The sequence below is a fragment of the Dermacentor variabilis genome, chromosome 1, assembly GCF_050947875.1.
Source record: "Dermacentor variabilis isolate Ectoservices chromosome 1, ASM5094787v1, whole genome shotgun sequence".
NCBI classification, from domain to species: Eukaryota; Metazoa; Arthropoda; class Arachnida; order Ixodida; family Ixodidae; genus Dermacentor; species Dermacentor variabilis.
The window spans coordinates 179767346-179784267 of record NC_134568.1 but is presented as its reverse complement, the minus strand read 5'-3'; the positions used below and the strand labels follow the sequence as shown (position 1 = coordinate 179784267).

Here is a 16922-nt window from a genome sequence, read left to right as displayed (position 1 = left end):
CGCATCTACTGACCGAAAAATTAAATTATGTGGCTTTACGTGTCAAAACCACTCTCTGATTATGAGGCACGCCGTGGTGGGGGACTCCGGAAATTTGGACCACCTGAGGTTCTTTAACGTGTACCTAAACGTAAGCACACGGGTGTTTTCGCATTTCGCCCCCATCGTAATGCGGCCGCCGTGGCCCGGATTCGATCCCGCGACCTCGTGCTTAGCAGCCCTGCACCATCTATCTACTCGGAGCGCACGACAAAACTCGCCGAAATCACCGCACCGACTGGCCGCGGCGCTATATAAATAGAGTGATCACACAAATGTCCCGGCAACTGCAGTTTAGGAAACCCTAATCTTGCGGCGAACGCTATGCGCGAAGGCAAGCATCCTGGTTTTCTTTGTTCTTTCCCCCGCACGGCCGGCGCCGTCGCGGGTGGATGGATGTTATGAGCGTCCCCTTTGGAACGGGGCGGTGGATTGCGCCACCAAGCTCTTTTATTGCCTGATGTCCTACCTATGTTAAAAAGGGGAAAAAAAGAAAAGGAAGAAAAAAAAAACACGATGAATTCCCGTAACCAAACGTTCTGAACCCCTATTGTGAACTTTGTTTTTGCACGCCTCCATTTTTTTGTCATTTCCCTACTTTTCTGCCACCAATCTTTCATTCGCCTCTTACTAATCTCTACTGCGAACAGGTTTACTTTCCCCTACTCTGGCTGAACCCACGGGCTCCACGGAGGCCAGTGATGCCTAAATCGACCGCTGGGCAGATATCTTCACATTCTAATAAAACATGCTCCATCGCTTCCCAAGCTTTACCGCAGCAACCACATGCTTCTTCCTTCTTATATCTCGCTTTATAGATGCGTGTTCTAAGGCATCCCGATCTCGCTTCGAAAAGTAATGGGCTTCCCTTTGAGTTATCATAAACTGTTTCCTTCCTGATTTCGTTTTTTTTTTTTTTGGTCTTAAGTAGTCACTCGCGGATACGCGGAGGTGAGCGTCGTCTGGTGGTGCTTCAAAGAACCCAGCGCCCACGCAGCGCGCCCCTCCCGTTGATCGACTGTGACCACGTGACTTTTTGTACCATCTCCGGGGACGCCGCCGGATTTTCCGCTTCATGAGCCATATAATGTTTTAACATCAATGAACTATTCAGAAGCGGGCACAACCATTTTTCGTTTGCATTAAAAGGTACATACTTTCTGGGTAGAAAAAGAAAAAGAAAAAGAGGAAATGAGAAAGGAAAGCAAATAATTTCAGAGTGATTATCTACAAATTTAGATAATCATGTTGTATGACTGACTCCATTTTACGCCGGCCTCCTCGTTTTCTGTTTACTGATTTGTTTCCCCATCTCGCATTGTTTTGTCTACCACATGTGTCTTCTTTGCACGTTTCGTCTTGCGTACTATTTTTTAAGTGCACCAGTACGAAGGCTCTGTAGCTGTTCCTGAGCACTGTAATAAACATTTGAATTATTATGATTAGTATCATTATCATTACTAAATGAAATCCAGGAATTTTACGTGCCAAAGCGACGACCTGATTATGAGGAACGCCGCAGTGGGGCCGCCGGATTAATTTTCACCACCTGGAGTTCTTTAACGTGCACCTAGGAGGAGGAGTAGATTTTAATGAAGAGAAAGGAGGAGAAGTCGGCCTGGAGAGCGTGTCTCTAGCCTGCTGCTCCTCACTGGGGAAAAACGTGCACCTAAATCTAGTACACGAGCGTACTTGCATTTCGCCCCTATTGAAATGCGGCCGACGCGACCGAAACAGATCCAGCGACCTCGAACTTAGCAGCGTAACGCCACAGCCACTAAGCTTCCGCGGCGGGTTATTAGTATTATTGTTATTCATTCCTCGGTGTTTTCTTCATTCCTTCTATATGCTGACGACTTAAAAGTTATATTCACGACTCTTAATAGTGCTCCCGACTGCACCGACCTTCAAAAAATTATTTAGCTCTGCAGACAATAAGCTACTCTTAAATACTTCCATAACTATGACATTAAGTTATACGCCGAAAACACACTATATGCAATTTTCGTACACTATTTGCGACGCTCCAGTGCCTCGAGTCGATGAAAGACTTTGGTGTGTACTTCGACAAAACGCTATGCTTCTCCTCGCACGTTAGACATGTGAAACAACGTGCCCTTCGTGCTCCTGGCGTTGTTTGTCGTATATCCCCAGATTTCGACACCACTGTTGCCTTCCTGGCATTGTATTCTGCTGTGTGCTCCTGCTTCCCCTACTAAAGTATGCCTCTAATAAAGGGGAAATGAGACATCCACCCAATCGTAGCAATTGCTACAAAGGAAACCCATACGGGTTCCTCGAAACAAAAGCCTCGCAGTTGGAAGAAAAATTTGTCCTGGTCCGGGACTCCAACCTTTATTAAGTACTTCCTTCCACCTCGCGGATTTTCGCAGAACTATTACTTCAAAGTATGCCTCTGTAGTTTGGGGCGGAACGTGCAAATCTAATTCTGACCCCACTGAACCTTGGTGAGAATGTATTCTCAAGCACCGCTATCGCGGTTCTGGCGACCCCCCATGGTAGAGCCCTCTCAGATGCACCTTAACTCGCACCTCTAAAATCAAGACGTATAAAATCAACGATTTTGTTCCTTTACAAAGTAGTTCATGGCACTATACATAGCCCAAGGCTTCGTGATTATGTGCGAATTTTTTGTGCTGCGTAAGCATACCAGACAGCAATCCACGTTTTTCACACGGCTTTGTTGCAGTACTCACTGTCCTATGGGTCAACTTCAAAAAAACATTTTTCAGCCTGCATTGACATATTTCAGAGTTACTTCCATGTGGTTCTGTATATGTTCAGACAATCATGCTGCACGATTACCCCCTTCTATGCCCGCCTCCTCGTTTTCTTTTTTCCGCTATTCGTTCCTCTCCCTCAAATATTTTGTCTACATCTGTATCTTCTGTGCATCGTGCTATGTGTATAACTAAGTGCACCATTACAAAGGCTCTGAAGCTGTTCCTGGGTAGAAGATTTATTTATTTATTTATTTATTTATTTATTTATTTATTTATTGTGTCGCGTGAAACTGCAGACAATGAATATTCACACCCCTTAACGGCCGCTCTCCTTTGTGCCGTAAGGATATCACGCTCCTCTCTCGTGACGATAGCTTTCCACCCACGAGGCGCGAGGACTGAAATGTCACCTGGTAAACAGACCACTTGATTACGGCGGGAATATGTTAAAAGCGCACACGTACAAAACTTGAGCAATGGGAACGAGATGCATGCGAAGTGAAAAGGTAGATGACGCACGGTCCTGAAGCGTGGCCCTCTTGTTGATGACGTTGAAGTTGCCGTTGTCTGCGCGACCCGACACGGTGACCAGCATGTCAACAGGCAACCGGCTCTGGCTCAGCGAAGCACTCACATGGTACTTGAGGTTCGGCCGCAGAGTTTGCGGCGCCACGATCGTATACACGCCGCCACTGCAAAAGAACGCCGCACCTGGCTGCTCGGTTGATGCACACAGATCGAACCATAGCACGCACGATAAAGAATGGGAGTCGTTTATTGCAACGCAAGGCGCACGCTTTAAGGAGAGACGAGTCAGCGCACGGAACAAAATAAGGCCAGAGATTGAAGTTGGTAATATGGAGAAGCCTCGTTTTTTCGTTAAAGTGACATCTTTGATAAATCAATGCTCAATTGAACGATACGGGTATATTAAACATCCGTTCGCTCATACCACCGAGACCGCCGCATCCAAATATTGAGTTGACCTAACGACGCTTTCGAAAAAGTTGACGCCGACAAAGCGAGAAATGCAGCAACCCGTAGGGCTCTCATACAAGATGCGTCATGCAGTGTGCGCAGCGTGTGAAGTCTCACCGTGGCCAACGCACGACCCTGCTTTCTCAGGTCGGCTTCTCCATAAACCATGTTAATGAAAGCCAGGCGTGCAACAACGGACAAAAGCAGGAACGAATAGGTCAGCCCGAACAACAAAACATTATCAGAACACAAATCCGACCTCTCAGTATCATAAATCCCTACTTTGTTCAACTCTCAGTCGTTCAATTCACCGTATAACACCGTCACAAATAATGGTGACGTCAAGAACGCAACTTAAAGCGAGAGTTTCTGCAGAAGTACGCATGCTCCTCACGCTGACCTTCCAGAAAATAAATATGTGGGTCCATCCAAAAAACCCAGACTGCAGTAAAATGCGTCTGCTGTCGCCGATCATATTGTTGTACTATATACGCATGCACGCAATATGACGCCCATGCGCCAACTTCCTGTCATGTGGGGAAAAAAAAGTAATATAAAGAAATCCGCGGCTGAGCCACCTTTTTTTTTACTCGCAAAACTGAGTGTACACGCCGCGCCAAGCGGGCGATATGCTACACTTGCTATCATTATTCTCGCCCTGGATCATCAAAGGAGCATAGGTACATTGGTCGGCAAACAGCCTCCACGCACATGTTGTCCCGCAGCTTACTCGGCACGGAAGCTCCCTCATATACGAGTGCTGACACGCCTAATGGAGTGATTGTTGGAACCTAACCTAACGCATCTGCACTTAGGCTGCGAAAGAAGTGCCTCCGGATATACTACAGCTCATCATACTAAACCACAGCTTCGGCGTCGCTGCCCTATGGATTGTTTATTATGTCGCCTTGTAGACGGATTGTGTGTTCTTACAAAATTGTATACTCGTTAATTTTGTCGAAATAAATCACCTACAAGATAATTTTTTATTTGAATTTCGCGCGGAAACCTCAACGCTGGTACGTCAGTGTGACATCACGGATTTCGAAGTATTTTCTCGTATTTCGGCTGTTGTGGCGCAGTAAAAGTTCCCGAAACTTGCCAAGTTCAGCCTTCAGCTCTTTCAGAATACGACGCAACGTATATTTACCGATTAAAAACTGCCTATTCCCGAGCAGACGCCGTCAAAATCCATGACGTCCCTACGAACTGATGCGGGAAATTCAAGGCGGCGTCGTCGTCAACAGTCTCATTCTTGCGTCTCTTCTGGCTTACCGAGCCTCCTCCCACGGTAGCCGACTTTTTTGGTAATGTAAAATTATACCTCACTAACACAGCACACCTCATTTTTTTCTCTCTAGTGCCTCTAAATCTATTCTTGTTGACGCACCCAACATTTAACTTCTGATGAGTAACACCACATCTTTCTTTCATTTTTCTTTTTGACTTTTTGTGGTTCCTTTTTAAGCCTGACATCTTCACCACTCAACTGTTTACATTTTCTCCAACTCTTGGCATCATTCATCGGTGTTCATCGATCGTAATCGTTTTGTTGCATGAACAATTGCAGTTACACTTACTCTTGTATACTTCCGCACGGGGAAAATGCTGTAGGGAACGCCATAAGTGACTGGTAGGCAATGTATTGAAAGACATTCTCGGTTTTGCATAGGCAATAGAAATAAGTGTTTTTATGACGCGTATGTATACTTGCATCCAGAATAAGTTGACGGCACGCAGTAAGAATATTTACAATTTGCGATAGGACACGTATTTTGCACGTATATTGTAACAACAACTCATCCCCTTAATCTGAGAGTCACAGTCACACAGTTGGTGCGGCGAATGTTAGACAAATAAACAACAATATTTTTGCAACCGCCCTCCCTATCTTCCTTTACACTGAACAACGAGTCCGCCCATGCGCTCAGACGAGCTAGAGTGAGATAACCAGATAGATTAGCAACGGTGCTATCAGCCCTGCAATCGCTGCGCGACAAGTGTGGAAACAGGCAGCACTCACCTTTGACACGCTACGAACGGCACAAATGCCACAAGCAAGAAGACTGCCGCCCCCATGTGCGTCCTGCAAGAAATAAAGCACGCTGTGTTACCAAGCTGCGCGAAAAGTCTGAAATCCACAACAAAGCGTGATGGGACTATCCAGAGTTATTACAATTTCGTAAAGCAAAGCAGCGCATGCAAACTATGCAGGCGTTTCTTCAAATACCTGACCTGACGTTTAAAGCGGCGATTATATGTGCTAAATTTTCGACGCCAAAGAGATGGCGACGAAACCAGCGTCACCTTAAGATAATTGACAGCGCCTTCGTCTGTTCCATGATCCAGAGCTGACAAACGAAACGAGTCCTGGGACCCGAAGCTGCAGTGGGTCATCGGCCATGTTACCTTTCGAAACGGCAAACAATGAAGCTCCCTTCGAGTTGTCGGCAACGACCGGATTCTTTGGAAGCGGTATTCGAGATTCCTGAAGTCGCTACAAGCTGACCGTTGCGGAGAGCCCGCTAATTGCTGCAAAGAGCCAACACGGGCGACTTCCGTGGGAACAGCGTCGACCCCTGTTTCCCATGCGATCGCCTCTTCCTTGCATCGGAAGCGGGTTCTAAATTTTGTACATAAGAGGCGGAGTCCGGCGGAGTGGTGCGACACCATGAGTGGGATTTTGCGAACAGTTCGACGATTCCAATTGGCAGACACAAGGACACTTTAATTCCCTCATGTAGCGAAAGAGGGAAATCGCCTGCTTAAAAGCAGAGCTTGATTGCTGTGTGGGGTGCTGAGTAAAGACTCCCACATTTGGGCTCGATAATCATATAGCCCTTCTTGTGAACCTCAAAATGTGAACTTGTACATAAAAATTCATTTTATAATCCCTCGGACGTCGTTCTAGACTTCTCTTTCACCCGCCACCCTTCACGGCACCAGCCATGGAAACTTCGTGGCCACTGGGAGGGAGCAAGGCAGATGGGAGCGAACGCTTCGCGCTGTTGTGTTCGCACTCGTGTTGCGTCCTCCTCCGTCTTTTCAAGCGCTTTATATTTGTTATAATCGTTATACCAACAAGGCCGAACGTCAAACCGTGTCAAGCCTCGACCTGCTTCTGGTTTCAACGCGTCTCCGAAACTTGAGATTAGGCGACCTTCTTCACTATGCGCGCGGAAATACAGCGAACATAAAGCCACCAAAATCTTGGGTCGCCCATGCTTTGCACCTACCGCAGCGCGGGAAGACAGCACTCAAGAGGCTTGTTTGATAGCGCCGACCCCTGTCAAGCTACCATCCTTCTCGGTTCACCATAGCCCGCTTCCTATAATTGCTATCCCATTAAAACATCGAGAGAATACCTGTAGAGAAGCGCTCAACACACAGAAATACAGAGGCGCGCGCGCGTTCATTTCAGTGGAAGTACTCTTCGATGGAACAGCTCAGTTAGGTTGATTACTACTTCGCAGCCAATTTTCACATACGGGCACGCAAAACGAATCAAAGGAAAATGAAATTTCAGTAATTTTTTTTATGTAGCATCCGTGTCAACGAGTGATGTCCATTCTACTCTTTACAAACCTACGTAACACAATTTGTAGTTCACAGTCGCTCATTCATACAAACTTCCGCCTGCTCAACTTCCAGCTCTGCAGTCACTACCTATGCACTGCACCGCAGAAACATGAAATACATTTACACTTCGCTCTTACCCAAAAGGCCGAGGCTGTGACCCGACTTCGTTTTTCCTGCCTTTCGTCTACATAACAGCTGACTTTCGTTCTAATGCGTTGCGAGTGCTACTCTACATTAACGTGAGATGAGTTTATGTTCAATTTGTTTTTGATGTTATTTGCGTGGTGAACGGTTGCAGTGCATTTTCGTCACCTGATTGTGCTTTTTCGTTGTTACCTTCCTTTTGTTGAGTGCCGGCTTGGTATGTCATCTTTATTATATAGGGTGTCCCAGCTAACGTTAGCCGAGCTATTAAACGAAAAATAAAAAAGCAGCCCGGTGCAAGATACGATCTGAAGACCTCTACGGTGTTTGGTCGTCAGACAGGCGACTGCAGGTATTATCATTCTATCTTGCACTGTTTCTTAAATATTTTTCTTTTCCGTTGAACTGCTGCTTGAATAATGCTAGCTGGGACACACAGTATATTTGCTCTACGAGAAAAAGGGCTAGCTGCTGCCGCCTAAAGGGACAGTCATCTCATAAATATAATATATAAAGAAATGAAAGACATTTGGAAGAGAAAGTGAGGGCAATAGAACAACAGTAACACTGTGGATGGAGTACTGAGTTAAAGATGCTGCATGACGCTATAGTGGAGGGCTCGGAATTAATTTTGACCATTCGGTGTTGGTTTATGCGCACTGAAATCGAACACTGCCGTTATTGCGCTAACAAGCCTACACCAAAACGCGGCCGCTGCCCCCGGAAATCGAACCATCGACCTTGCGCGAAACAACGTAACACGATAGTCGCAGAGTGACTTAATGCTCAGGAAACGCTCGCTGACACGGCGGACAATAATGTCGAGGAAAGAGCAAGTAAGCGCTGCAGAGGGCATGGAATGCGCCGTTACGAAAACTGAAGGCCTACTCGAGTAAGCACACAAACGAGGCCGAGACACACGTAAGCGCGGCAGAAGAAATACCATCAGCGACCCGAACAGAGACGTGTGTGCGCAAAATGCTAATGATTATTAACCCCGTGAGTGTAGAGCACGAATGGGACAACCAGCGGCCAGCCAGTGACTTCCGTGGCACAGCTCTGGCAGGTCACGATACGGGCGGACAATAGCGGCCTGGGAAAAAGTAATCCCGACGTTTCCCGTCGCATTCTTCAGTCGCCTGTGGGCTGTTACTGACCGGTGTTGGTAAGCCCGCGGGAACGCTGTCTGTAGCAGACGATGCACGTGACCGCACAGCGCCGGTCCGGAGAAGTGAGAAAGAGCAACGCCGCCCCACTGTCCTCAGAGCATGGGCCCCGCATGAGAAAGAAACGGCGCTGCTTTGGGGGAAGGCGAACTGATAAGTAAGTGGACTGCGGTGCCCGCTGGAGCCCTCGCTTCGTCGCGTAGAAACCACCGATATGCGATGCTCAGTTTGCATTTGTCCACACACGTATCCACAGCCTTCCAATCGCTTTATTTTGCTCTCAACACAGCGGTTAACGCTGTCACCGCAATCGACACGCTTTTAAACATCTTCGCAAAATTTTCTATACGCTATGTAACGCTTTATGCGTTGTCAGCGAAATCAGACATGTAAGTGTACTGGAGACTGACCGACTGCCCACAGAAACACATGCAGTAGCTGCCAAGCGCAAAAGCCTGTGCGCTAGGTGGCCCGCCTCCGGTCTTGCCGCCTCAGTGGGCCACCAGGCCTGTGCGCAAATAATTGCTGGGTGACGAGCGTCGAGTGCCCCTCGCGTGCCGAACAGGCGAGTGCGTGCCACGAGGGCCGGCGGAAACAAAAAATTTCAAGAGCAACACCGAACAGGAACGAGCAGGAAAGAGCGGGGCCCCCTCCCTCTCCGTGCAGCTACCGGCGGCCACGTCCTGTGTTCGTGAAAAGCATCCGGATGTAGACAGGCACAACACAAACATAGGGCGGCCGAGAATTCCCCGCGCTGCTACTGGGCCAAACCACTCTTCGGGCGCGCCTGAGCCTCGTTGGCGCCTCAGCCCGTGTACTCAGGTTTAGAGAAAATTAGCCAGCAACCGGGCACACGCTCAGCGAGATTCATTGCGGGAACCGGAAGTGACGCCAATCGGACGCTGTCGTAGCCGCGACTCGTTGCATTCAGAAGAAATTGGCTGTCGCAAGGAGTGCGCCGCGACCGTCTCGTGCCACCTCTGTTGCCACCGCTCGTTGACAACTTCCAACAAGCGCGTGGGATCACGAGCCGAAAACTGAAGGTCTTACAAAATGCGTCACAAGGACAGGGACAGAATGACGACTCGCGCTTCAAGCGGAACAGTGTTTGCACGGTAGCAACCTTCTCACCTGCTTGGGCAGGAAATGTGCAGTAGCGCGTACGTGGCCAACAGTCAGCTTCGTGTCGTTCACTACCGTACGTTTTCACGTTTCCCGAAACGAAGCGGCATCCCGCTTCCTCCAGCCGAGGTTCCTCGTCGCCCGCAAGGACTATACAACTTAGGTTTTCCATGTCCCACACCGTGCTTGTATAATCAACCCCATATATCCGGCACGCGTGTACACAAAAAACTTGGTCAGATTAAATTATATGAGCATAGATGAAACCAGAGGAGTACAAAGGAACACCGTCTACTACAAGAATATTCTGGAGAGAGGAGGAGGGAGGGTGGGCTTCCATTGAAAGCTGAAGAGGTTTACCTAGCAGTGACCTATTCGAACTGAAACCCATGGAGTATGAAGTGACACAGAAGACACATCGCACCGGCGCACGCGATATCACAGTATCTGGTTGACGCCGGAACAACGCATAGAACTTGAAAGCGCTTTATATCACGTAAGGAGCGCAGATTTAGGGCCTTAGTGAAAGGACATCCTGGCCCCTAATCAAAGTTGATCCGATTTTTGATGGTGCGCATTTTTCAATATACGTGCCTAGCAGCTTAGAATATATAAAGCTTTGGGACAGTTCTGTCGTTTCCAACGCCGTTTTCCGACAGCAAAATACAAGCAGACAAGATGTGGGTATCTCACAGGGGGCCCTTTTTCCGCCAGGTTCATTTGATTTATTGAGTTGCTAAGCCCCATACCGCTGCTTCATTGTGGACATGTTTCTGCAACATAAGCTGCGTTTTTCCTTTCTGAACATATGCAGCGGACGTGCACACTCTTTATGTAAGGTTTAAAAAAATATTTCGAAACTATTTGAAACATGGCTTGATTATTAACGCAAATTTCTGTCAAGTATCATGGTTGTTTTATTTTTAATTGCTAGTGTTTCTAATTGCTCGTGTCTCTCTCCAATAGAGTCAAGAAATCATTTCTGACGTTAACTCAACCACATACCTTGGTACCACATGCGACGGCAAGCTCAAGTGGGGTAATCACGATGAACATACTGCATCTTTAAGGCAGCGCACACAGTTGGTATGCTTCGAAATGCACCCCGTCGCTTCGAGTTACAGATATTCGACTCGTATACGAATTCTGCAGTGCTTTATTTTCCGGTGGCGCCAATGTATAAAATTAGACCCCTCGTGCATTTAGAGAGGTCTACGCTTATGCCTTGCACTCCCTATAGGTTCTTCGCAGCAGTGTTACAACACGCACAAACGCAGGAAAATACGAAGGAGGGACGTGACAGAGTGCTGACTTTCAACTAACAGCTTTACTGAGGACGTCTCGCCATTTTATGCAATAGAAGACAAGACGACAGAAGGTCGGGAACATACTTTGTACGCCACCGCAACCCGATGCAACCCGGAATTTGAACGGCCAACGGTAGCGCGCAGGTGTAGACCAGCGTGGGAGATAATTGAAGCTCGCGAAATAGAGAAGGCTGGTACCTTTGTGTCAGTGCAACATCCATTGTAATATCAAAAAAGGTACACCCGTGCCTATCATCAGACTTTTGCGATTGTCTGACTTACCCAAGCGATGCAAACAATTTTACCTTGGTTCTGTCCAGCTACGTGGCACTGGTATATTTTTAAGTTTTGGCGCAAGCTACGAGGGACACTATACGTACACACCGCGGCACCTAGAAACGCAGTATGCGAGTTGATCAACAGCACAATGACTCCGGAAAATTCATTTCACTTTGATACAAAGAAATGGACGGAGTATTGGTGCAATAAGCGCTGTGTTGTTTGATATAAAATGCCTCTGATAATTCACCTGCAGCGGTATCGCGGCTCTTGAGGAGGGGAAAGGCTCGCACATGCATTGCTTGCAATGATATGGTAAATGGGAGCCATTTCGCTTGACATTGATCGTTCATGCTTTGAATGTTTCCTTGGCCCACATGCCGGTGTGACATATATATATGTACAATTTTCCGCATGTCAAGCGAATCGAATAAACATCCCCAGTGACACAATTAACGAACCTTGCTGGCTTGGTTGCACGTGAATAAACACTTTTGCACAGGCGGGCGAGCTTACGTGGCGCGGAAAATACAAAGGAAACACCATAAGGCGACGCAACTTTCAAGTTGTGTGCGACTTTGCGACAATAAGGAACGACTTAAGGTCTGCGGAAGGATTGTTCGCGCTGCTCAAGAATGGACTTGAGGTCTTATCATTGGCAACGCATTTTTCTTTCTATATACCGCTTGCATTTTACGTACTGCGGTAGTGTTTCGGACACTGCAGTGAAAACATTCAGGAAGCCCTGCTGACAACAATCTATTTAAGAGTGGCACTGGCTGCATGCGTGGGCGATTTTTTTCCGCGCCGATTCCAAACACATGATGGCAATGACACGCTTTACCGTTTTTGAGCGGCCTAGGAAGGAGAATTTTCGTGCCATCTTTATGCGCTTACAACCTGCAAGATATTCAACTACAGCTGCAATAGCAATAACAAAAACTTTATCGAGCAGTTTTCGATTGCGAACTGTAAACGTCGGCAAGTGCGGGCCACAACGCACCTGCCCGGTCCTGCACGAGGGCTGGGCAGGATCACATTTTTTTTATATCCATCAAGCCATGAGACCCAGTGCGGCGATTTCGTCCCCGTACACTCAGGCATGCAGCTCGCACTTGTGGCGCATGCCCAGTGACGTGCCGTGAATAAAGATTTTTTTTCCCGCAGGAAAAACGGACGTTTTCGCTTGCCGTCGACGCATTTAATAAGCTCGATATGTGGACACAGTGGCGAGCGCGCTCAACGTCCAGCGGTCATCAGGGCCAGCTGCTCCCCAGCGTGAACGAGAAATGCGGCAGACTTGGGCGTCGTGTGATGTACTCCTGCACCAGCCGAGACGCGAGCCACGCCATGTGGAGTAGACAAGCTTGAGGGTTGCTCCGCCGCGCTCACCCTTCAGCAATCGAAGGTATCTTGCCCGAATGAAAGACTCCCGTGTGTCTACATCGAACCACACGTGAACGCAAAGGCGAGGCAAACAAGCAAGCGTATTGCACACACGTTCGATAAAACGCAAGTCACACCAATCACACGCACACACAAAAGAATGGTAACAGCTGTGAAACCTGCGGTGGGACTTTTCTGCGACAAACTACGAAAAGAAACAATTGCGCACAAAGAACCACGGCCAACCAGTTTTCTTAACGAGAAAATTTTACCAAGGTGTCAAGAGCAACATCCGGAAGCAGCGACGCACTCGAGCGAACAGCGCAGCCGGCGAACAACCTACTGAGCTTTTTACCTTTCGGTAAGAGCTAGCACTATGGAGGATTATTTCAAGAGACCAGAAACACGACGAAACTAGTCATGCATACGACAGTGCTTTTTTCCTTCTACTGCGAGAAAAGTGGCGCGAGTTGATAGGAAACGGCACTGTCTCACACGGCAGCATGCCAACAATTTTTGGCGCTTAAAGCAGTGTGTATCTTTCGAATGCTTCGAAAGACACAGTGCGCCTGTGTCTGGGAGGTCCTTTAGAGACAAATGCGTGTTGGTGTGTGCGTGTAATTCTCTACAGTCCTCGACTGCGCTTCCCTTCTTTTGACGTCCCTTCTTTAACCATAATAGACCAGTGGTTACCTGCTCCTTGCATTACCTGCCCATCTCCATTTCTTCCTCTTAATGTCAACTATACATCAGCTAGCCCCGCTTACTCTACAATCCACACCGTCGTCTTCCTATCTCTTAAACTCTCCTAAACTTAACGGTTATCAGTTTCCGTTCCAGCGCTCGTTGCGCTGTCTTAAACTTCTTGTGCTTCAATACCTCCAAGTTTCAGACCTATTGGTTAGTTCTGGTAGAATAGCACCCCTTCGAGGATATCGGCATGATGCTCATGACTTGAGAGTGCCTGTCATCTGTTCTCCAACCCATGTTTATTCCTACTTGTTACTGGGCTAGTTGGTTCATACTTATTACATTGTAATTGGACGTGAAATAAAGCGAATACGCTTTTTTCTGTGATGGTCTTACTTCACTTTATTTCGCGTCCCATTCGACTCTGAACTTCCTTCTCGTGATACAGGTTACCTGTGTTTATGTAGCATACATACACGTGCTCTTGCACAGTTTCTGTAGAGGCTGCCGAGTACCAACCACGAACCATTGTGCTCTTGTCAGGCTATTGAACACTACCTTACCCTTAGACTGCCTGTTAAGACATTTAATCATTTGGTGAAAGACCTGCAGCGTGAATGAACAAGGCAATGTCGTCTGCAAAGTGCAAGTTGCCGAGATTTTCACGTTTATCCTCTTACCCAACCTGGTAGCTGCAGAATCTTCGTAAGTATTTTCCCTAAGATATTCACGCATGCTTCCTCTACTCCTTGACTATGCAGTGCCTTCTTGACTGCTGGTAGCTCAACAAAAGTGAACGCCTTTTCGTAATCTATATAATCCATAGAGATATTTCTCAATTATCTGATTGGCGTAATGTGATGATGACGTGATCCATTGTTGAATATCCCTACCTAAAGCCAGCCTATTTTCTGGGTTTACAGAAATGTTGCCCCGATTCTATTGAATATGACCTTTGTTTGTACAGCATCTGTAGAATACCCAAAGCAAGCAAATGGGCCTATAATTCGTCAGTTGTTTAACCGTATCCCTTCTTGGTGGATTAATATGATGTTAACATTCTTCCAAGTATCTGGTTCAATTGAGGCATTGTGTCATGATGCATAAGGCAAGTCATGAATCATAGTGTATAAATGGTCCCAAGTTTTTTTAGCACAACATCCCCGCCTATTTATATCAGATATATCTTGCAAAGCCATTCTATAACCTCCACCTCTAGCTACACAAAGAACTTCTTTCGTCAAAATGTCTAACTTGTTTCGTGGCTGTCCTGCCTACTGTAGAGTTTAGTATAGAATTCCTCAGCTACCCATATTATATCATCAATCCTGCTGATGACACTGCCCTGCTTACCTCTGACAGCATACATGATGTTCCTGCCGATACCAGCCTCCATCGCGCTGATTTCATGCTTTCCCCCTTCTTTAAAGCTTCCTCAGTATTTCCAGTGTTACAATTTCGGATGTCACTTATTTACTTCTTGTTGAGTTTTAACAGTACAGCCAATTCGATCTGATCTCCGGAGCAGATTGGGCAGGTTAAAGCTCAATCACTTATCACAATTTTTGCCACCTGGGGTTATTTAGCGTGCACCGCATGTACGATACATGAGCATTCTTGCACTCCGTCCCCGTGAGAATACGGCCGCCGCGGCCAGGCTCCAGCCCGCGACCACTAGGTCAGCAGCGCAACGCCATAGCCACTGGGCTTACGCAGCGGCTTCGTGCAACACATTAGGAAAGCGGAGCTAGCCTTTGTGTTAGTGCTTGCTAGCTCGTGTTCTCAACATCTTACTGTCATATACGATGTAAATGTGCAGCGAGAACTGAATTGTCCGATATACGCTGTGTTTGGGAGAAGGTGGAACCATAAAAGTGGCTTAACGCCACAGAGCATAAGGACCATATAAGAGCATATTCTGACCGATCAAACATGCCTACAGGTTACGGGGAAAAAATGAAGTCAACCCGTAACAAACACACGTGAGCAAAATCCCATGAACAAAGAGGTTACAAGACTGCCAAATGAGCTCCTCCCTTTCTGCTGTATAGGATTAGCACCGTCCGGCAACTCCAAGTGCGCAAGTATATGAAAGAATAAATGATATAAACGAATAAAAACGAATTCTTCCCGTTGCATTAGGAAGCATCGATCCCTGTAATGAAGTCCGCAAGCCAAGACAAAACGCTGTGGCGGCACGAAACAAAGGGTACTAAGGTACAAAAAAAAATTACCACGACACCGCAGTGGTTTGAGAAAAGAATGAATCATCGCACGCGGCGGTCGCAAAGGACAACAGTACGTCTAGAAACAATAGAATCGTTAGCAAGCGAACAATTCACCCGCGCACACATGCAAGCGCGCTTTCGCAGACAAGAGATGTGGCGTGCCAAATGAAAATGGCGCGTGCGTGCAGCACACCCCGTCGGACTTGAGCGCTACCACCATGCAGCGACGTTCGCTCTGCTGCCCTGGCAGATGCGGCACGCAGCAAAACGCGAGTCTTCCCAGCCGTTGTTTCCGCTGCCGATAGTGAGGACCAATCGGGAGAATGAGAGGCGCACAAAGGCACTTCACACGGGGCGCGCATACAGCACGGAGACGCATGCAGCCCACGCTTCCGTGCAACACCGGCCCGTACCGAGACTCGTCTCGCACACGAGGGAAGCCGCGCTTCGTGGGAGCAGCGCCGACTTGCGTGGTTTCGGCAACCCGGCCGCACATGCTCAGCGGTGTCGTCAAAACCTCCGGCGAGCGCCTAAAGACTTCGGCACGCCGCGCGTTACCTGGGAAAGTACGCCTGACACCGTTTTCGCGCAAAGGTGAATTAGCACACAGCGACCTGCGCGCTCTCGAGGCATAAAAACAGCAACGATGGGATTCTTTATGTTTCGAATGCGTGGTACGTCTGTAGATGCGACAGATGATTTACTTTACCAGGTCGAATACGTTAAATAGGTTTCAAAACTGCTTAGTGAAGAAACAACCTCGGCAAAAGGCGGGTGCCTCGTGTAGCTGCGAAGCACATGTGCCCTAGGAAGCTCGCAAGGCAACGGTATGCAGGCAACAAGGAGGTAACAAGCGGGCGTTCTAACAAAGGTCGTTTGTTTGACTTTACGACTCGGAGGGAACCATGATGGCGTCTTCGAACTAACGTGAGCAGCCTTTTGGTGGAGTGAGCGTGACGTTCGCTCTTGAACATTGGTATTAGGTCACCAAAACGTCAGAAAAACAACAGGCTGAGAACGTGAATGGAATAACTGACTAGCTCCCGACTAGTTGCAGGAAAGACACCGAGTCACTATAAGCTGCTGCGGCATGCATAAAACTCGACAATGTTACTTCCTGCATACAACATGTTTCTCAATGGGCGTGAAAGACTACTTCAAATCTGTTTCGTTTAATGAAGACAAAAGTGCAGCTCGCGGTACATTCATGACAAACAACCTCCACGTTACAGAGTTGACGTAGACAACATACGCAGGATG

General features: G+C 47.6%; 1 protein-coding gene across 3 annotated transcripts in view; it reads right to left on the bottom strand.

The window, feature by feature from the left end:
* Positions 1–16922, bottom strand: part of LOC142588558 (CD109 antigen-like) — a 142573-nt gene that overhangs the window by 65337 nt on the left and 60314 nt on the right. For all 3 annotated transcript variants that reach the window (XM_075700405.1, XM_075700400.1, XM_075700398.1), the window contains 2 exons: positions 5785–5847; positions 3303–3475 (listed from right to left, as the gene is read on the bottom strand). In XM_075700405.1, coding sequence (XP_075556520.1) covers positions 3303–3475; positions 5785–5847 — 236 coding nt within the window. The remainder of the gene's footprint in view (positions 1–3302; positions 3476–5784; positions 5848–16922) is intronic.